The 20,294-nt window shown below is 39.8% G+C and overlaps 1 protein-coding gene across 1 annotated transcript; it reads left to right on the top strand.

Moving 5' to 3' along the window:
• Positions 1 to 254: 254 nt before the first annotated feature.
• On the top strand, positions 255 to 19,175 carry hgfb (hepatocyte growth factor b). The gene is made up of 18 exons (XM_084933256.1): positions 255 to 421; positions 2,902 to 3,058; positions 3,326 to 3,438; positions 4,023 to 4,137; positions 5,811 to 5,959; positions 7,682 to 7,802; positions 8,750 to 8,868; positions 11,435 to 11,600; positions 11,697 to 11,830; positions 12,629 to 12,722; positions 13,864 to 13,994; positions 14,863 to 14,892; positions 15,384 to 15,489; positions 16,054 to 16,128; positions 16,260 to 16,409; positions 16,500 to 16,606; positions 16,859 to 17,001; positions 17,537 to 19,175. Exons 1-18 carry the CDS (start codon positions 370 to 372, stop codon positions 17,708 to 17,710), a joined length of 2,136 nt encoding a protein of 711 aa, XP_084789382.1. The 5' UTR covers positions 255 to 369; the 3' UTR covers positions 17,711 to 19,175.
• Positions 19,176 to 20,294: the final 1,119 nt, after the last annotated feature.

Here is a 20,294-nt window from a genome sequence, read left to right as displayed (position 1 = left end):
CGGGTCTGAAGACGCAGATGCATGTTGCTCATATAAAGATCAGTTATTCAACGTTGTTACGGAAGAGATGGCAATGTGTGTGCGTGTGCTTACCTAATTGAAAATTGGTGGTGGTTAAAATAAAGGAAATGGGAGAAAAGAAAGAAAGAGAGAGAGGGGTGGAGGGATAAGCAGAATCACACATCGAAAGAGAGAGAGAGAGAACAGAGGAGGGGAGGAGAGGGAGGGAGGGGTGACGCGGGGAAGTACTTAGAGAGAAGACGCATCATCTGTGCAGTGGTGGGAGCAACATCTCCTGGTTGCAGTCCGACAGCAACGCGAGCAGCTTTTCCGACTTGTTTTCAGAAACCGTTGTTGCGTGACGAGACCATGTGGATTTACAAGCTCGTTTTCGGATTCGTTTTCGTCGTTTCTTGCTCTGGTAAGTTTGCCGAAAACTACTCACAACTGCTCGCATTGCTGCCCAACGTGTGACACCAGAGCCAGCGTGTGAGCGCACTGGTTTGCGCTCCCTGCACAACAAACTGTCAAGCACGAGTTAGGAGTGCCTTGAATCATCTGATTTTATTACTGTCGCTGCGATGTTCGGATAATAACACATTCGTCTTGTGTTTAACTCTGTATAGGTGTGTTATTAATGTAATCTGGGGGTGCGCGATTTATGGGTTAGCGTTACTTAGAGTCAAAACACATCCCTGGCAGTATTTTTTAAGACTGGACTTCAGTGAAAAGAGATGCTTTTGCTAAGAGCCATTACAGAGCTTTTTCATTCTAACTCACTACCAGAGCTCATTGGACTATACAGTATCGCTTTGAAATTTAGCTGAATGAACACTGGGTAAGTGATAAGAAAAAAACATCTGCTTATATGCTAACCCACTGTCACCTAAAGTGACCTGTTAAAATCCAATCAATCGTGCAGTCACCCTCTATCTGAGTGCAACTTTCGCGGTTCATTGCTTCTTGGCACTCAGCCGGTCAACTCAAGCTGACGAGCGGACAAACACTAGGCCTCTGGTACTCTGTGATCCCCAGCTTGCTTACCACATCGTAAACTATCCAGACACTGAATCTGAAATCAACTCTGATGTGTGACGTCTTCCCTTCAAGTGATTCAACGATTTTTGTTTGTATGTTCTCTATGTGTTTGTGTGTGTGTCAGCCTCGATTTCATTTGGGGCCAGTGACAAATGACTGTGCATCCCATTGGACGCTGTAGACCTAATGGGATGCACAGTTAAAGCAGACTTTTTCACACATAAAGTATTGTGCAAAAAGCTTGAGTCACTGCTCATTTCTTTATATTTTAGCAGGAAAATGGGGAAATAGGTGCAGTGATTTATTGAAAGGTTTGCAAACATAAATGGAAATATGGTTTTTGAAAGCAAGAACAGCGTTTGCACGATTCTTAGAAACTTGAAGTCAGTATTTGGTATGAACACCTTTATTCTTCAATGCAGCCTGAACTCTTTTAGCCAAGCTGTCTTGCAATTCTGCAAGTAGTCTTCAGGAATAGTTCTCCAGGCTTCGTGTAGGTCATTCAAAGCTCTTCTATGGATGCTGCTTCCCCGGTCTCTGGGGAGGCCAATCCATGACTGATAGTGTTCCATGGTGTTTTTCTACAAGGTATACTTTTACTGCACTGGGAGTGTAGTTTTGATCATTGTCATGCTAAAAAATGAAACTACTGTTACTCAGATGCTTTCCATGTTGGCCAAAATCTGTTGGTACTTTTATGCGTTCATTCAGCTCCAAACATTGACAGAGCATCCACTCTGTTTCACAGATGGCTGTAGACACTCACTAATGTACGTCTCTGCTGACCTCCATATTTATTTGGATCTGATTTCTCTTGTCACTCATTTTCAGTCCAGTTCTTGCACATTACCTATGCATTTTCTCCTTGTTTCCCTTCCTTAAATATGGCTTTTAAAAGCCAGCCTCCCACTGAGGCTATTTCAGATGAGGCTTTGGTGAGCAGTAGAGAGAGCCGCTAAAGGGCCAAAATGCATCTCTCAGGTCCTGTGTCAGGACCTGAGAGAGACCTGTTTTTTTTTTTTTTTTTTTTTTTTTGCAGTTTTACAGTTGTTTTTGTTTTTTCATTCCCTAAGGCCATGGCTTTTTTAAAGACTTCTTCTTTTGTCTTCCATCTGTCCAGTTTCCTCAGTTTTTTTAAAGTGCACATCAAGCCAGATATGCAAAAGCTTTTTGGGAATCATCTTGTTGGTGCAAAAATACTATTACAGAGTGCACAAGATGCATTTTTAAATTGTTTTGCTAAGTTGTCTGTTACATGTAGACACAATACTGTTTTATTGCTTGGTGTAGGTTCTTTTTTTTCTAATGGTTGAATGATTCATAGTTTTTTTGTTTGTTAAGTGACTAAACACACAAAAAGAAAATATTCCTGTGAAAAGGATCACAAACAAGGACTGGAGTGAAAATAACTGAAAAAGAAAAAAACTGAAAGATATGCAGAAAGTCTGAAGAATTAAGACCACTTAAAATTAAATGAAAGCCTGGCTCTTTGCAAAATAAAAAGAAATGAGGTGTTTGAGACTTTTGGTTTTTTTTTAGACAGTCTCATCAGCAGACAACAAAGAATACTTTGTTTGTGTGAATTCATTTTATTATTATTATTATTACTAGAAGTAGTATTTAGTATCCCTTGTGTTAATATATACAATTTAGAATGGGCAGACTAAGACTACTTCTGTCATGGATGTAGAGCCAGACAAGTCTGTAGACTGTCATAAAGCTATCTGTCTGTGTTCAACCACAACAGCATCAGGCGCTTCCTAATGATGCTCTCTCTACCTATAGTTGAGTCTCATTAATAATGTAAAATGTCAAATTAATGCTACTGAGTGATTGTGACCACATTTTGTAATTGTGTATCAGAAGGCAGAAGAAATGCTCTCCAGGACTACCAGAAAACTGACAGCATTCAACTGATGGTCCATTCTGATTCCTCCCACCTGACCAAAAGCAGGAAGCTGAGCTTATCGAAGTGTGCTAAAGCCTGCAGCCGCAACAAAAGGCTCCCCTTTACCTGCAGGTTTGTCCATGCTAATGTCATTACCCTTTCAGTTTCAGGATATTACTTTGGTAACATGGGAATGGCTTTCAGTTCGTCTTACTTAATTAATGTTTGCATGATGCATGAATTTTGATGTTTAGTTTAGCAGGCCTCTCCTTTGTGTACTCACAGAATCCCTGTGTTACTGGTTTCCTTTTACTTCAAGATGTCATAAAACTGACCATTATTATTCTCACTCTCCCTCCTGTTTTCTCTTCCTCCTTTCCAATCCTCTTTATTCTCTAGAGCATTTGTGTATGATCATAAAAACAGGAAATGCCAGTGGCTGTCCTTCGACAGGAACTCACCAGGAGTTCAGAGCCAGCAGAACATGAACTACCAACTCTATGAGAAGAAAGGTGCTCTACATTTCCATGTTTTTGCTCACCCAGCTGATACATACACAACAAGTGTCTCTGACTCTCAGAAAAAACACATCCTTGAGGTAGCCTTTCTTTCAATAGACACCACTGCTTCTGTAGAGGTTTTGGTGATTTACACTTTTTAGAAAAAAATAATATCCATTTCATAACAATTTATGCTAGAGTGATTTTAGCTCCGTGATGATGGGAACCCTCTGGGGGGAAGACTAGGAAGGGCAAGGACTATTGGCGTGTTTATTGGGTTGGGCCACATCATGGTTCATTTTCTGTCATTAAGCGGTGTTTATGTAAATAATGGAAATTCCCACCCGTTTTCAATCACACTGACCACAACTGTGAACTGTGAACATGCCGGCTGTGTAACATATTTTTTACTGAGTCCAGATTTTAAAGATGATTAGGAAAACAGATTTGACTTTTGGCATTGTCGCATCTCCGTTAAGCTCAGTGTTTCAGATGAAAATCTCCTTCTGTCTGTTTTCTCTATTATCTGTTCTGGCTCTGTATGCAAAGCACTTATCACATTTACAAGACCATTCTCTGTGTCTGTCTTATTTCAGACTATGTTAGAGAATGCATTGTAGGAACAGGGCAGAGTTACAGGGGGCGGAGGTCAGTGACTGTGAGTGGGATCCTGTGCCAGGCCTGGGCTTCTCCTGTTCCTCATGAGCACAAGTAAGAATCTGATGTACTTTACACCACAATGTCAAACAAAATAGTGTTATAAGCTCTTTCTTACTGTTAGTTTTGGCCTGCTAGTAATGCAATTAGCTAGTAGCTAGAGGCTGGTCTGTATGTGTGCATATGTATATACGAGTATGATATATTAGGGGTTGATTAGGCTCCTGGGAGCAGTCATTCATCAGAACTGACCTCATTGTAACGCCTTACACAGTCACAGATCATTTCCTGCTGTGAACCTACTGTTTATCTAGATGTGTATGTAGTGTGAATTCAAGTGTGTGTGTTTTACTTTTACTGGCATATGCCACATTAGGTTAAGTTTAAGTTCTAGGTATGTCCCCTAAATATCTAAATCTGTTTTTGCTGATAAGATATTTTTCAAAGTAAGAAAAAAGTTAAAATAATAAGATGCCAGTAAAAGATGACAAAAGTGAAATTTGCACTGATCTCGGTTACATTGCACAGTGCAGTTACATCATTTTTACCCAGTTAGCAACAATATAGTTACATTAATCTAAGCCTATATGACTAAGATCCACTGTAGACTTAATAGCGACAGAGAGAGCTATGTGCTTCCTTGAAAATCAAAGATGACTGTACTGTACACTAGCCTTACTTTATTGCTGAACCCTATGCTACCTCCTCTCTCTTTTGTTTTTAAACTGTTGTCCTCTTTTTTCCACATTGTTGGAATTCTGTTCATTATTCTCTTTATCACTTTCATATTTAAAGGTAATCCAAGATTGAAAGATAGCCACCAATTTCCTGATTTCCAAAACAAAGAGCACATGAATAGTGTTGAACCTTCAGTAAAAAAGAAAAATCCCACTGCCCTTTCTCCTCAGAGATTTAAAACGACTTTGAAAGGCTTTGTAGTGTCGAATCAAAGCCGGCAGTGTACATTTGCACCTCCAGTGAACCTGCTTTATCAGGCCGTTATTAACTTTTCTGTAAATCAGGTAATTAAACCCAGGCACTTTGTATGTTTTATCAGTTCACTTACAGACATGGGAAATTGACATACACGCAAGCACAGATGGATGCACGCACATACACACACACAGACACAAGTTCAAATAGCATTTTTATCAGTGTAAGGTTTCCCCTCCATAGATTGCCCACCAAAGACTTCTCATTTTTGTACCTGTCATTACCAAATCTAGTGAAGGACTATTTCATAGCTTTATCTTTTCCCCATCATGTGGAAAAACACTGCTTGTCTAACAAGCTATGCTTTCTGTGTCCATCATCACAGCTGGTGACTACAGCCATGTGCTTCCCTGATGTAAAAGATATGAGTCATTTGTCAGTATGTTTATGTTACGTCCACCAACGGCAACCTCATGGAGAACTAACTTTGCTTTTAAGTATTAACCTGTTTTCCCTAAAAAAAGACTGCTGTGTCACTGATGATTCAGTCCTTTGGCATAGTTGTCAGTAACTTTTATTTTTGTTAATTTCCACCAGTGGTGTTTACAGAGCAGCACTCTTGTAAATGAGCAAGGAGAAGTCATTCTGTCAGAGATTAAAACCAGAGACCACAAACTGTGACCTTTTGGTGTTTTTCAAAAAGAAGTTGCTCTGCATGCGAGCCGAAACGCTGTATTTGGCAGCAGGTCTTGGTACATGTGTTTGTTTTGTAACTGCAGCTCTGCTTCTGACAGATTCATGTCTAAGAGGTTCAGGAAGACGGACCTCCGGGAAAACTACTGTCGCAACCCAGACAACTCTGCTGTTGGCCCATGGTGCTTTACCACTGACCCTCGGCCACACTTCAGACATGAGGAGTGTGGCATACCACAGTGTTCAGAGGGTGGGTTTTACACACAGGTACACACGTTTGCAGAAATATATCAGTGTTTATATGAGCACATATTAATGTTAAAATAATACCCATTCTGCAATGTGCATTATCTCATCAATTGAGGCTTGATAGCCTGAAACGAGCTCCGGCAAACTAGGCAATCATATAGTTGGACTAAGCAAGTTCACCTAAACTGTGCTCTCTTGTGATATCTATCTATCTATATATTTATGTGTGTGCGTGTGTTACTTGCTGAGGCCAGCTGCAGCTGTTTCCAGGTGTGTGGTTCGGTTTACACTGTCCTCTCTCATTCCATCAGGCTCAGGGTTTGTAAAGGGTTTGAACCTGAAGAAGCGGGTGTTGGAATGTTACGGGATATTAATCCCCCTGTCGTCTATTCAACATCAATTGTTAGCCATTATATCCATCCCTGTGGCATACATGTGGTTGTGATGAAAGAAGAGGGCCTCCTCAGCATGTTTTAGCCTTTATGTTATATCGCACAATGTTACTGTCAGGCACTGAAGGAGGGGATGATAATGACCTCTGTTATCTAATCCTCGGGGATTCATGCTGTCAGAGGGGTTGTTTCCTCAGCATGCATGGCACTGGATCACTTTAATGAGGCGCCAGGTTGTGGTTGGGTAGGATAAAATGGGAATCCTTCTTGCTCTTTAACTGACACAAGTTGTACAACAAAGATAATGACATTTTATTTTGATAAAAAGCCTGTGCTCTCTCAGTAAAAAAATGACTGGGAGGGTTTCTCCTGAAATTAAGTGGTCCTAATAGGAAACATACACACAGACACGCAAACATGGCGTGTACAAGCACAAATACATGTGCAGCCTGTGGACTCACAAACATCTGTTTCCAATCTGGATCCTTGCTGTTGTTCACACTAGAGTGTATTCTACTCACCAGGCAGAAAATGAGGCTTTGTCTTTATCCAAGAAACTTTTTAATGTTTGCATCCGTATTTTAAATGTCTTTGTTTATAACGAGTCTTCATTAAAGCTGAAGTATGCAAAAATAAAGTTCTTCCTACTTTACACCTGATGCAGTCAGAAAAGAACTTTGATTGGCCAAGGAAGGCACTTAACAGCAATATTTCTTCCCGTGGTACGGCAAAATGCCCGCATAATGAAATAGATAAAATAGAAAATTAAAAAAAATTAAATTAAATTCCATAATGTTATGTACATGTAAACGTAGGTATGTATGCATGCATGCGTATGCTTTCTTCAACCTCCGCCACCTCCTCCTCCACCAAGAACTTCGTCTTCAGCCAGCATCGCCTCACTCAAAAGGTGATGGAAAAAGGTGCTTCGACTTACGAAAGACCCTCTGGAATGAATTAATTTCGTAAGTCGGGGTTCCACTGTAGTAGGTGTAGAAATCCAGTTCTTGGACAGCCCAGTTAAAAATCTAGTATGGTGAAAGGCTGTTAACGACTTGTTTGTCTACTGTAACAAACAAAAAAATGTTGCTTATCCCACTTTAAGTATTATGTTATCAAAATGTTTAGTTCAAAATGTTGCTTAACAGTTTGGGAATCTAATATTAAACACTAAAGTGTATTCAATTTGATCTTCAGCTCTATTCCTTTGTCAGCCCATGGCTATCCTACTAAAAAAAACACACCTCTCATTTATATTCTGGATATATGATTTTTCATTGATCAACTTAGCGTTTTTCTAAGATATGTGCATGTGTTTTTCTGCTGTATAGTTGAGTGTATCAACTGTATTGGCGAGGATTACAGAGGACCAATGGACCACACAGAAAGTGGAAAAGAATGCCAGCGGTGGGACTTGGATGACCCACACAAACACCTGTACCACCCCAAGAGGTGATGCTCACAAGTGCACACACACAGATACACACTTACCTCTGCAGCTCACAAAATTTGTGCAAGCTCAATCACATCTACTTGCATGCATGCTTATAGCATGAGAATACATTATGTTTTAAAAGGTTCATAAAGTAATTCAATGTAGTTTAGCTGCACTTACTTTGGTGATGAAGTGATTTGGATTCAGTTAGTGAAAACCTTCCCCAAAGGAATAATATTGGAATCCAGTGAGTGTTTATGTGGGGTTTTTTTGTGTATTTAACAATAATATGTTGGGAAAATGCTTCATTTTGACTTAATTGTCCCAAATTGCTTTAAACTCTCAGACTTGGGCCTAAGCTGTTATTCATTTATACATTTTTTAAGGTTTCATATATTTTAATCTATATTATTATTCGTTGCACGATCTTCAAAAAGTGTGTGTACACGTCAGCTGTGTGCATCTGTGTCAAGACAGCTAGTGGGATGGCAGGTGGTCTGGTTTAGTGGGGACTCGTTAACACATCCTTAATCATCCCACTGTTTATGTAAACGAGGTCCCAGACTGCTCATAGCACTAATGTAATGAGAGGGTCCCACAGCCTGATACTTCATGCCTAGTGGCTACAGGCCTGAAGGGATGTAGGACTTTGGGATGACTTACTGTAGAACACCTGTAGTGGTGCAACTCATTATCTTCCTCACTCCCCTGAGCTCAGAAGAGTTATTAGTGTGTCGGTTACATGCAATGAATTGTCTCTCAACTATTTTGCACTGCTTGTGAATCAGCAGGAAAATAGAAACATGGATCTCTTGACAGGGATCTCTTGACTTTCAGAATATAATGGCAGTTAACATCCTCATGAGTCCTCCAAGTGTGTGATAGTTGTTTTATATTTTATTTATTTGCAATGCTTTTGAGTCTTGTTTCTGCTTACATATTTTTTCTGCCTGTTTTGTATTAGGTACCCTGACAAAGGCCTGGATGATAACTATTGTAGAAACCCAGACGGACGCCAAAGACCCTGGTGCTTTACCACAGACCCAAATACACCCTGGGAGTACTGCAACATCACAGTTTGCGGTGAGTATATATTCATGTTTGTTTGTGTGTGGTTGAATCCATTACCATTTGTCATGCATGTTACGGAGCAATCTATGCCCTTCTGTTAGTGGCAGTGTTGCTGCTCAGTGCGGGTCGACAAAGTATGACTGACTGCATCAAAATTTACTGCTTCCTGTACCTTTCATTTTACCATTCCTCCCCTCTTCCTGGCTAATGCTAAAGAATATACAAACACACACTCACCCACCCACACAAACAGATGCAGAGCCCCCCTCCCCTCCCTCTTAGGGTTGGCTCACTGTTATATCTTCTCTGATAGCCAGAATGTTTATTTTTTTCCCTGCACCACTGGCTTTCTGTTTATTGTTCTATGCCAGCTCTTATGTGTGGTAGTCAAACTGCACAGGTCTGAATTACTGCTCTACATTAACCTCGTGTTACACATGCAGACACAACACCAGGGTCATACACACTACAAGCAGATCATTTACACCTCATACACTTAGTGCAAACGGCGTGATTGATGTTTAAGAGATCGGTGTGTGCGTCACATCTGGCTTTGGCTTTGTGTGTCTTTGCACTTGTAGTAAACCAGCAAACACTGCGTGCTTGGAGTTCACCCTGCAATCAGTGACAAGTCACATAGTCAGACACTGGATTCTTCAAGAACATAAAACAGAAACAGAGCTGGTGTTGTTGTTGGACTCTGCTTTATTCTCTTTAGTCTGTGACCGGCCTGCTTTCCTGCTAGAATCATCAGCAGTCCTGGCTCCATGTTTACTAGATGGCACTCCACCATGTGGACCCAGTGATTCACTGTTCTCTCCCCCTTATTTTCTCCTCTCTAAAAATTGTCTTCTACCCAGGGCATTCAACCCTTCTCTCACTCTTTCTCTATTATGGGAGCTTTTTGGGACCAGACCAAGTTTACGACCCAGTTAGTCTTAATCAAAACAAGGCACACAGAGACAACCAGATAAAGTGTTCATTTGATAAGGCCCCTTCTTTTGTTTACTGTCAAACTAGTTCAAATCTATTTTTATGCATCTACCATGCACAGCAAATCTCTGTTTTAGAGACTTGAAGATCTGGCGCTTTGTACATTTTCGGGTACAGTCGTGTAATGCTCAGGTTAATGAACTTGTAGCACTATCTAATGAGGATCTCCGTGAAGACAAGCACAGCAGACTCAATTTTGTGCCTTGGTTATCTTTTTGAGCCTAGCTAAACTGCATTCTTTCAAAACCACAGCTATTCTGTTGATGTCAGATAGTCAGTGTACTAAGAGTATTTGGCACCATTTCAAATACACTGTCACACTGAATACATCTATAATCCTGGCTGTTTGCTACTATTGACATCACTGTGCACTAATACAAAGTGGATGTATCTTGAGATCGGGGAATGATAAAACCTGGGGATGAGGACAGTGTCATTTTTAGGCCAACTAATTTGGCTGCCATCAGAGCAAATTGTTTGTTGCAGTCTGAATTGTAGGTATTGGCAGTTGGGAGACTGAATTATGCACAGTGAGGGTCTAAATTTACCAGGAGGCAATTTACCCCACAACCCCCCAAAAAAGTGCCCCATTGACAAGCTGTACTTTTCTGAACATACATACACTTTTATGACAGAGCATGCAACACTAATCAGTGTAATTGTATCTATTATATTAATGTTTTCCACAGCAATGTTACACAAACACACTTTTTGTTTGACTTCAGTTCATAGTTACCAATTTTTTTTCAGAGGATGGCATTCAGACTAACATTTTTGATATAGTGGTAGACTCATTTGTTTGTTTCATGTGAAAATGCAAATTAAAACAGTGGCAGAACCTTGACCCTGTGGAAGTTCCTGAAACATCTTCCTGGAAAATCATTCATGGAGAACGATATACAAATTTCAGGCAAATAAAAAACCTCCTGAGGGTTTTGCAGTATCCATTTTTCAACTTTCTATACAGTTCAAAGTTACCATAATTTATTCAGTTTTCATCACTTTGGAAAATTTCGCTCTCATTTCACTGATCTGTAACTCAGCAATTGTTTTCAAAATTTCTTCATACACCATTTAAACTAAATAAGCTTTTATCAGTTCTTCACCATCTCTGTGCACAGTGTAAATTAGGTGGCCAAACTTTTCACACTGTCTTTTTTTCTATGTTAGTGCAATCATAAATGGTAAATTTGAGCAGATTCAAACTAGCCCCATTTATACACTGTAGTTGAGGCATCTAAAATTAATTTTCATATGCATTTCATATTGCCTTATGCATTAATTGCATTTTTTTTCAGCATTATGTATGTTGAGGGAAACAACCAAGATTTTCTGAGTTGGGTTTAATTCTCCTCATATACCAGAGATGATCCTCATATCGAAGAGGATTTGTTTATCTAACATATGCAAATAAAGATTGACTTTTGGGGGTTATGCTGAAACATCTTTAGTTGCAAGAGCACAAGATCTTGAGCCTAAATTACTAGGCTTTCTATATACTATACTATCCTTGCTATATTTTGGTTTGCCTTTTGGTTTGTTTAAGAACATGTGTTATTATTAATTTTTTGGCTATATTTTTTAGAAACCCCTCCTAAAAGTAATGTGGTGGAAACAACTGAGTGTTACCAGGGCAGAGGAGAGGGTTACAGGGGAGCAGTAGATATGACACCCACTGGACTTACCTGCCAGCGCTGGGACTCTCAGTATCCCCATAACCATACATTCCTGCCTGAAGCCTACCCCTGCAAGTGAGTCAGAAACTTACATGATACAACCATCCACTCACTCACCCTTGCACTTACATTTTAGCAGATTACAGCATGACTTTCTCTTGTGTTTTCCAGGGACCTGAGAGACAACTTCTGTCGAAATCCAGATGGCCAAGAATTCCCCTGGTGCTTCACTACAGACCCAAGAGTCCGCACAATGTCCTGCATTAATATCCCTCAGTGTGGCACCCAAAACAGGCTTGTCAGCGGTGAGAGACTCAACAGATTTATTTGGCTTTGACAGGAGCAAGGGAAAAGACAATTTTCTCTCCATCGGAAGCAGATAAATGCGCATATTCTGAGAGAGATCTTGTAACCACACACATCCCAGCGGGAAGCTGTTGCCCTGTAGGAGTGTGGGAAGGACTGACCACCATGTATCACACAAATAAAATCTGACAGCAACTCAGGATGGTCAGTTCTTACTGGTCACTGAAAAAAAGATCGAAAGGATTAGTGCTGTTTGAGATTCTTTTCGAGGTAGATTTAGAAGTTCTACATGCAGATCTATAGCTGAGTAGGCAAATTCAGATTCCCTAAGGGATTTTAACGGATATTCTTTCGAGACTGAGTGGGCTTGAATTGGAATTATAAAACCACTCTGAGGCTATCTTGTGGTTTACGCTTGAGAGTTCAATACATTCCTATATACAAAATACTGTAAATGAAATGAAGGGTAACAAACAGCTAAAAAAATTATGAACGGTGGTATTTTTATCATTTATCATTGTCAAGGATTACTTTTGTGTTTCCAGCCAAGCATAAAGTAGGACCACTACAACAACTACGATAGCTCAGCTAAGGGTTGTGTATTCTTTTGCTCATATTTGAACACAATTCACAGTTTTTTTTACTCTAGCTTTTCAGTTGAACAGCACCACATGCATAATTGTACATTTATAGAGACTGTTTTGCATGTTTTTGTTTAAAGCCCTTATTTGTTTGCACACGCAGTATGTGTCCAGACAGCCTATCTAATTCTTCTATCTCATTTTGTCCAAATCCAGACTGCTATGAAAGATTTGGAGAAAATTACCAAGGACAGCAGTCAAGGACTAGATCAAACCTACCCTGTGCTCCCTGGAGAGACCACAGCAACAGGTCGGCCCACTGGATCTCTGCTACTTCCTAATCACTTTCCCAAACTTCACTGTGATGTAGAAAACAGACTTGCACCATTAATAAAACTGTAGACAAGCACTACTGGCTAAAATAGACATTTAAATTGTCACACCGGTCCACAACACGTTAACCCACAGACCCCAACAAAGTGTAGGAGATTTTAAGGCACTCAGTAAGACAACAAGAAGAACGAAAACACAAATTTTGAACAGAAGACGACCTTGTGCACGACAGTCCTGCTATGCAAGTGTAGCTGAGTTTTCTAGAACCATGTGTACAAATCTGAAACATGGTGTTGTTTTAGGGAGGCACTTTGTAAGTGACCTCTACTTAAGTCTCGCTGTTGTTAGTCAGTCAAGGCAAGCCACTTGTTCTCAGAGGAGAAAACAACTCCTAGCCTCCCCTACAACTTTTTTATGGCTTGAGAAGCGTTTTCCTGAAAATGACCCAGCTGAGCAAGAAAGACTCCCAGAGATAACTTGGCTGGGCGATGCACTCTTTACAACTCACCCCTGACCCTAAAGCCGCTCCTTTACAGGAACACTTCAAAGCCACTCAACCCCACTGTATGGCTCTTTCTAATGGGTCAAAAGCTGGGGTTAGGAAGTCAGAGAGAGAGCTGGCTGCACCAAAAGGATAATATAAATAAACATGAATTTTAAACCCTTGATTGCTATGATTTCACCACCTTATTAGTTAAGGAATTTGGTGTGAGAAGGGATTTAGTTTGTGGTTTTAAAATTGTAGCGAGAATGCTTCATGTGTGGGATACGTCTGCACGAGTATTAGATATGTGAATGTAGGTGGGAGCATACTGTCTAAGTGAGTAATTCCTTTGCAAATCACCTCATTATCTTGTCTGGAGGGAGAGAGCCTACACAGCTGTGTATTTAACGGTCCAAATCCTATCTGGCTAAATTCATTCAGCTTTTTACACATAGTTATAAATCAGTAGAAATCCTTTTTTTAACTGTCAAAACAAGACAAATTATCTGCTTAAACTAAAAGAAAGAACGAAAGCAAGGGAGATGTTTCTTTTGTTTTCACATTGTCTTTGGGGCTTAATAAATGTTGATAAAAGATTTGTTAAGGGATCATTCGGGTTTCTGTGTTTGCTCAGTGGTGAGAGGGGCATGCCGACGGCTGGCCTGGAAGGAAACTACTGTCGAAATCCTGATAAAGACAAACATGGTCCCTGGTGTTACACCAACAATTCTGCCATACCCTGGGACTATTGCAATGTGAAACCATGTGAGTGTCAATCCATACAATATGAGCACTGACACACACACACAGAAACATAAAAGTCACTTAGATAATGTGTAATTGAAGCTTTATCATAGTTCTAGAGAAAAGACTGAGCTAGTGTTTTTTTGTTTTCACTTCTGTTTCTCTCTCTCTCTCACTCTAACACACACACACACAGAGAGAGGGAGAATAATTTGGAGTGGGTAAGTCTGTCTATACTCACAGGAGATCCATAGTCATCAGGAAGCCTGAGGGTTTTTTGTATGGAGCCAGAGGCATCATGCTTGCAACTAGCTTATAAAAGTTTATGAATCTTTTCCTTATTTTTTACACTTTTTTTTTAAACTTTTAACTACAAGACCATACCCTTGTTGTATTTCACGTTTTAGGATTCCTTCTCACTTACTGTTTTGTAAATAACTGTGTTACAATTCTGATTTGTTATTTAATATATTATCCTTGCCATCTGCTATCTTGTCGAGCCTCCATTAGTGGTGTGAATAATGCATCCATGTTTGATTACTTGACATGAGCAGATTATGAGAATATAAATGAATTCATGACTCCTGACCTTAAAACTATGAGAAAAGTGCTTTAAAGTATATAAATAAAACATAAGCAGTTGTGCTCTTGTGGCGTCTGTTACATCTAAAAATCTAAAATTAGGAAGCAGCTTTAACCTACAGACACACTGCAATCCTTTTTAGGCGTGTTGCATTCAATTAAACATGACATGGAAAACAAACTCATTGGCTCTGGTAGCTGTTGCTCTATGCTCACTGTGAAATTTACACCCCTGTGTGAGGTTGGCTCTTACCTTGTATGAGTTAATGCGCCCTGATCACTTGCTTGTCTCCTTGCCTCTCTGCAGGTAATGCTTCACAGAACACCATCCAACTGGGTGAGAGTCTCTCTGTGCTCATCTGTCTGCCTGTGTGTGCGAGTGGCTCAGTTGCTGAACTGTATTTGATTGGCTACAGAACTTGATGGGGTGCTTTTTATGTCCAGCTATAATGATGCATGAGATAATGAGGTTGTGGTGGCATCTGTTTCCCTTTTTGTGTGTCTCTGTTGGTCTTTCTGTGTTACTTTGTACTCTTTTGCACATAGTAATTGAAGAACAAATGATGAATCCTCTGCTCTCTTGACATACAGAGTTCAGAATACAAATGGGTTCTGTTAACATTTTCAGTAATCACCTTAATTATCGGCCTCATCAGTTAATGTTCTTATGATGATGATTGAGCTGCGTCGTTAGGCAGCTTGAGTGCCTCTTGTATTGTGACTATGTAAACAATATATGTCCGTGTTAACTACAGTGTCACTGTGTCTGTGACCGTGTCTTTATGGCTAAAATTTAATGTATATTTTATTTGCGCTCTGACTTTCTAGGTGAGGAGGCTTCTGTGAGCTGTTTTGTCCATAAGACAACGAGGATCGTAGGAGGAAGTCCAATGAGCATATCAGAAGGCAGCTGGATGGTCAGCATACAGAAAGGGTATGGCATTTAGCATTCGACACATTTTCCTCTACTAAAGAACAGTGGAGGATCCTGCCCAGACTATTCTTGAATTGATTAAAAAAAATCTGAAGGGTTGCTTATTCTTATTCTTTTTATCTTGTCGACTGCTGTAAATTTAGGATTTATGTACAACATATGTTTGTTTTTGCTTTGATCCTTGACATTTCTGATCAGTCAGCATGTACATATAGAAAAGAAACAGGGTTAAGAAAACAGATTACCACTGTAAGAAGTTCACTTATAATACTCTTATTTCTCTGAACAACATAAGGATTAGCCTATTAAGCCAGATTCCTTAAATACAATGACTGTCTAGAACATAATTATTAGTTGTGTGCTTATATATTGGTGAAGTTTCAGATGTATTGAAGAAGAGCTTGTGATGTGATTCTATTAATTGTATTGTCAGGTTGTCATAGTATGATTACAAGCTTTTCCCCCAGATTTTCTCCCCAAAGTGGCGCAGTTTCAGGTCATGTATGCTGTGGGATGTCATAGATTTGACCTCAATATAATATTTGTGTTTTGTGCTGTTCTCAGATCAATGCACTGGTGTGGCGGTTCACTAATACGAGACGAGTGGGTGCTTACTGACAGAGAGTGCTTCTCCTCATGGTAATGTTGTCTCCCTTTTTGGTTTTTGGAGTAGGGTGATAAAAAGTTAAAGGATTTGAGCAGTTTTAACCTGAAGAATGATAGCTGTGCAGTATTTCCAACTGTATTAACTTTTTCTTGTGCCTGTTCAGTGTTCCGAACCTCAGCGAGTATCGAGTGTGGCTGGGGGTCTCTGATATTCGAGAGGGCGCTCCTGACTGGTCTAAGAGGCAGGAAGTCAGTATAGCCCATGTAATATGTGGCCCTGAGGGCTCCAGCTTAGCCCTCCTAAGGCTCTCTAAGTGAGTGCCTGGAAAAATAATCTCAGTGATATATTGATATATTTTTCTGTACTTGTGATGCTAATCATATTTTGTAAATATGTTTTTCAGGCCTGCCCTTCCTGCAGACAATGTCCATACGATTCAGCTACCTGTGGCTGGGTGCAGCATCCCAGAAGGAACAATATGTAAAATGTATGGATGGGGAGAGACCAAAGGTACTAATATTATATATTGGATTATAGTATACATACCTATTTTCTGGTTCTTCTTACTTGCATTTCTCCTGCAGCAGTCATGGAATATTCTTTTTTTTTTTTAAGATTGAGATGCAAAAGCATAATTAATAACGTCTTGCTCTATATGCTTGCAATATGTTAACCCTGGGTTTTTCTTAACATTGTGTTGCACTGTATTATATTTACTACAACAAAACACAGGCAGTGAAGTGCAATTTTTAACTCTTTCAGGCACTGGCTATGAAGATATGCTAAAGGCAGTGGAACTGCCCATTGTCAGGAATAACCGGTGTAGAGAAATGCACAGAGGAAACCTTCACATCACCACCAACAAGATCTGTGCAGGAGGGAAGAGGAATGAGGGAGTGTGTGAGGTAAACTGTTGTAAACAGTTTGTATTGTTTTCCTAAAGAAGTGATTTGGTATTTACACACAGGGCAAATAACTGTTTTAGTGATCAGAAGGAAAAGTGCTCACTAGAATTCATACAGTGCACTCAAACCGTGTTGGTAAACAAGAACAGGCTTTTACTCCTATGGATAAAGTAATTGTTCCCAGTGTGAATCTACGTGGGCATTAGCGCCTTTGTTTAACACAGTGCTTCCAAAGCCCAGTTTGATCTAAATCTCAAACAAATGTTATGTGAATCCGTGGGCTTAGTATTCAGTCAGTTGTAAATAGAGCAGCTGGAGACTGTTGCGCTAAATTTCATCAGCTATCAAAGAATTGATTTTGTGGTTTCTGGCTTTAGAAAAGAGCTGCCCATGTTTGGATATAGTATCCATAACAGAACAATTTCATTTGAGTGTCAGAAACGTAAAACATTAATGTTAGCTGTTTAAAACTACGGACAAAGAAAAATGTGCTATAAATTTCTTCTTTCTTTTTTTTTTCTTTTTTTTTTCGCAGAGGGATTATGGAGGCCCTCTGGTGTGTCAGGATGGGTATATCAGGGTTATTGTTGGAGTTAGTGTCCATGGCAGAGGCTGTGCTCGGGCCAACCAGCCTAGCATCTTCATTAACGTGCCCTTCTACACGCAATGGATCTACAAGGTTTTCAAATATTACCCCAACACCGTCTAGAAACGTAACCGAGAATGAAAAAAGTTTGGGGGACTAAATCAGACCAAGACCACCAGTGGTGCACGCAGGATGCCTGGTTTATATGTTTTGCATACTTACACAGTCCAGATCAATAGGAAATTGATCCAAGGATGTACTTACACTATGATGTAATATTTAAAGTATCAACAAGAATATTCTGATTCTAAAAGGCACTGATGGCAGTTGAGTGGATGTTTTATCTTAGACATATGGTAAGAAAGTCAAGAAACAACAAAGTATGGCTTTGACTGAGTTGGGAGCAGAACAGACAAACATACACATATATGTATATATTTTTTTTATCCAATTCACATTTTCCTTTGGGTAGCAGTTCCACCATAATTGTGTATGTGTGTATGTAATTACTCTTGATTCCTGGCATTACTTGAATATTTTAAATACCAAATTCGGTGGTTCAGCAGCTGCTTTTGTAGAGTACGTCAATGGGCCACTTAGAAAACTATCCAGTGGTAGGGCAACGTTAAGGACACTATGACGAGCTTTGATAAAGTGGTCCTTACTGTACATACTATTTTAATGAGTGTGTTTGTGACACTCTTAATTCATTTAGGTCTTATAGATCTATTATAAGAGAACTCAGATGTTGCGGTGGATATAAAGTGTGCTATCTCTGTGTTTTAGCTTTTAGCCACATTTCTGTTTCATTGTGGTGTCAAATAAACAGAAATACCTAAATAAACTGCATCTTCAGTGTTCTTCTCCTAACACAATACACCTGACTGAAAGATGCTCTTTGCTTTCTGTGTAAAAAAAAATGAGTGTATGGTTACCCAGTCTTCACAGGATTTGAAAAACATGTATTTTTTTTTCCTTTTATGTGTGCACAAAAGTTCTTTCTGTACAGAATATAATATTTTGTTTAAAAAAAAAAAAGTTGAATAGTCATCGGTATGTCTGTTTTTTATGTTTGTTTTTTATGTCTGTGTATGTGCAGAGGGAGAGTGAGTTTTGCCTGTGAGCCTGTGCACGTTTAAGCCAGAACTGAATGATTTACCCCCACTCTCATACCTTGGCAGACCCTTATTTTAATTCCACCCTAGATATTAGCGTGTCAGAGTCTGCTGTTTCCAACTCTTGTGGATGGGATGTGGTCTTTGTAACATTACTGTCTGTGATGGGTTTCACTGTGATGACTGAACAGCCCTTGAAACAACTTGACACACTTCTTTTCCCAGTGTCAGTGATTGAGATGGCTTTACAGCTACATTATTTTTGCATGAGTGAGAAAAATGGTCTGTGTGTGAATGTGTGCACACTAAAAGATTCTGCAAGCTGCTATATTCCACAGACTGTACAGTAATGCCTTATAATATAAAATGTGTATTGTATTGAGTGCATTTACTATGAGCGTGAAATGTTAAACCCAGTTTCAGCATTATTTTCAAATGATGCCTGTCATTATATTAAACTCTTTTTCTACTTATCTGTGAATTGAATTTTAATTTCATGTTTTAAATGTTGCATTCTTTGCATTCTGAGTACAAACGTGCATAATTGCAGTCAGTTTGCTGCATAATTAATAGAACAGAGGTTGGTTGTTGTATTTCACTACCAGAAGATGGCACCATGGTAGCATAGAGACTATGAGGACGAATTTGTAATCTTGCTAATCTCTCTTTCTCCCTCTTTCTCACACACACAGACACACACAATCCATACAGCCACATTCACTTTCAATTGCACACACAAAGTGGCATATACTCACACACACCACTGGTTCCAGCCATGTAGCTGTTCCTGATAAAAACACTACACCAAAATAGCCGAATTTTGGTGTCACCACATTCAGAGTTTAATAGAGTGGGAGTGTGAGATAAATATGAGGGGGCATGAGAGTATATGTGTGAATGCGAGTGTTAGAAATAGAACGCATAAAGGTGAAAGAGAGCAGCTACTGCGAGCTGGAGATTAAACGCTGAATCCATTGATGCTGTATTAAGAAACTTATGGAGCAAGCAGAAAATGCACTGGGATCAACACTTTCCGTTGCAACGTGTGTGCTGCTTGCTGATGCTGAGACAACAGACACGCGCACACACTCGCACTTATGGCTGGGACAGTACAGTATCTGTGATAATGCATGCTGTAGCGGTATCAAAGAAATATGACGTGTAAGAAGTTTGCTTTCATGTGCAGGTCAGCAGGGTGAACGAAAAGACATGGAAATGTAGATATAAACGAGCAGATAAACACAAGGACACCGGTCCCCTCCCCGCTCACCCCCTCTGTACTACAGCATGCAGGAGGCTAATGATCCACTGAACATGGTTTGTGTCACGGCTGTTCACTCTGGCATGGAAGCACAGTCCACAAGACATAGGGTAAAGAAAATGATTAAGAGCAATAATCAATTTTCAAACAACGATTAGTTGTCGACAGTGCTGCGATGTGACAACTTGAGGAGTAAAATGAGACACTTTTATCTCTCTCTATCTGGCTGGCCATTGAAATTCAAACACAGTAGCCGGATAGTCTCACATGCTGCCACAGTTGGCTGACGACTCCAGGCAGAGATCTGCTTCTCAATCCCTCTGTATGTGTG

The sequence above is a fragment of the Perissodus microlepis genome, chromosome 7 (assembly GCF_051167445.1).
Source record: "Perissodus microlepis isolate ML-2025 ecotype Zambia chromosome 7, ASM5116744v1, whole genome shotgun sequence".
Classification (NCBI taxonomy): domain Eukaryota; kingdom Metazoa; phylum Chordata; class Actinopteri; order Cichliformes; family Cichlidae; genus Perissodus; species Perissodus microlepis.
The sequence above is the reverse complement of the archived record's forward strand: the minus strand, read 5'-3'. Positions and strand labels throughout refer to the sequence as shown.

Bases quoted from the DNA above. Each gene is read 5' to 3' on its own strand.
- hgfb (XM_084933256.1), top strand. From the start codon at position 370: ATGTGGATTTACAAGCTCGTTTTCGGATTCGTTTTCGTCGTTTCTTGC. The intron at 5,960-7,681 runs GTGGGTTTTACA...TCTGCTGTATAG, and splicing joins CATACCACAGTGTTCAGAGG to TTGAGTGTATCAACTGTATT. The intron at 12,723-13,863 runs GTCGGCCCACTG...GTGTTTGCTCAG, and splicing joins TGGAGAGACCACAGCAACAG to TGGTGAGAGGGGCATGCCGA.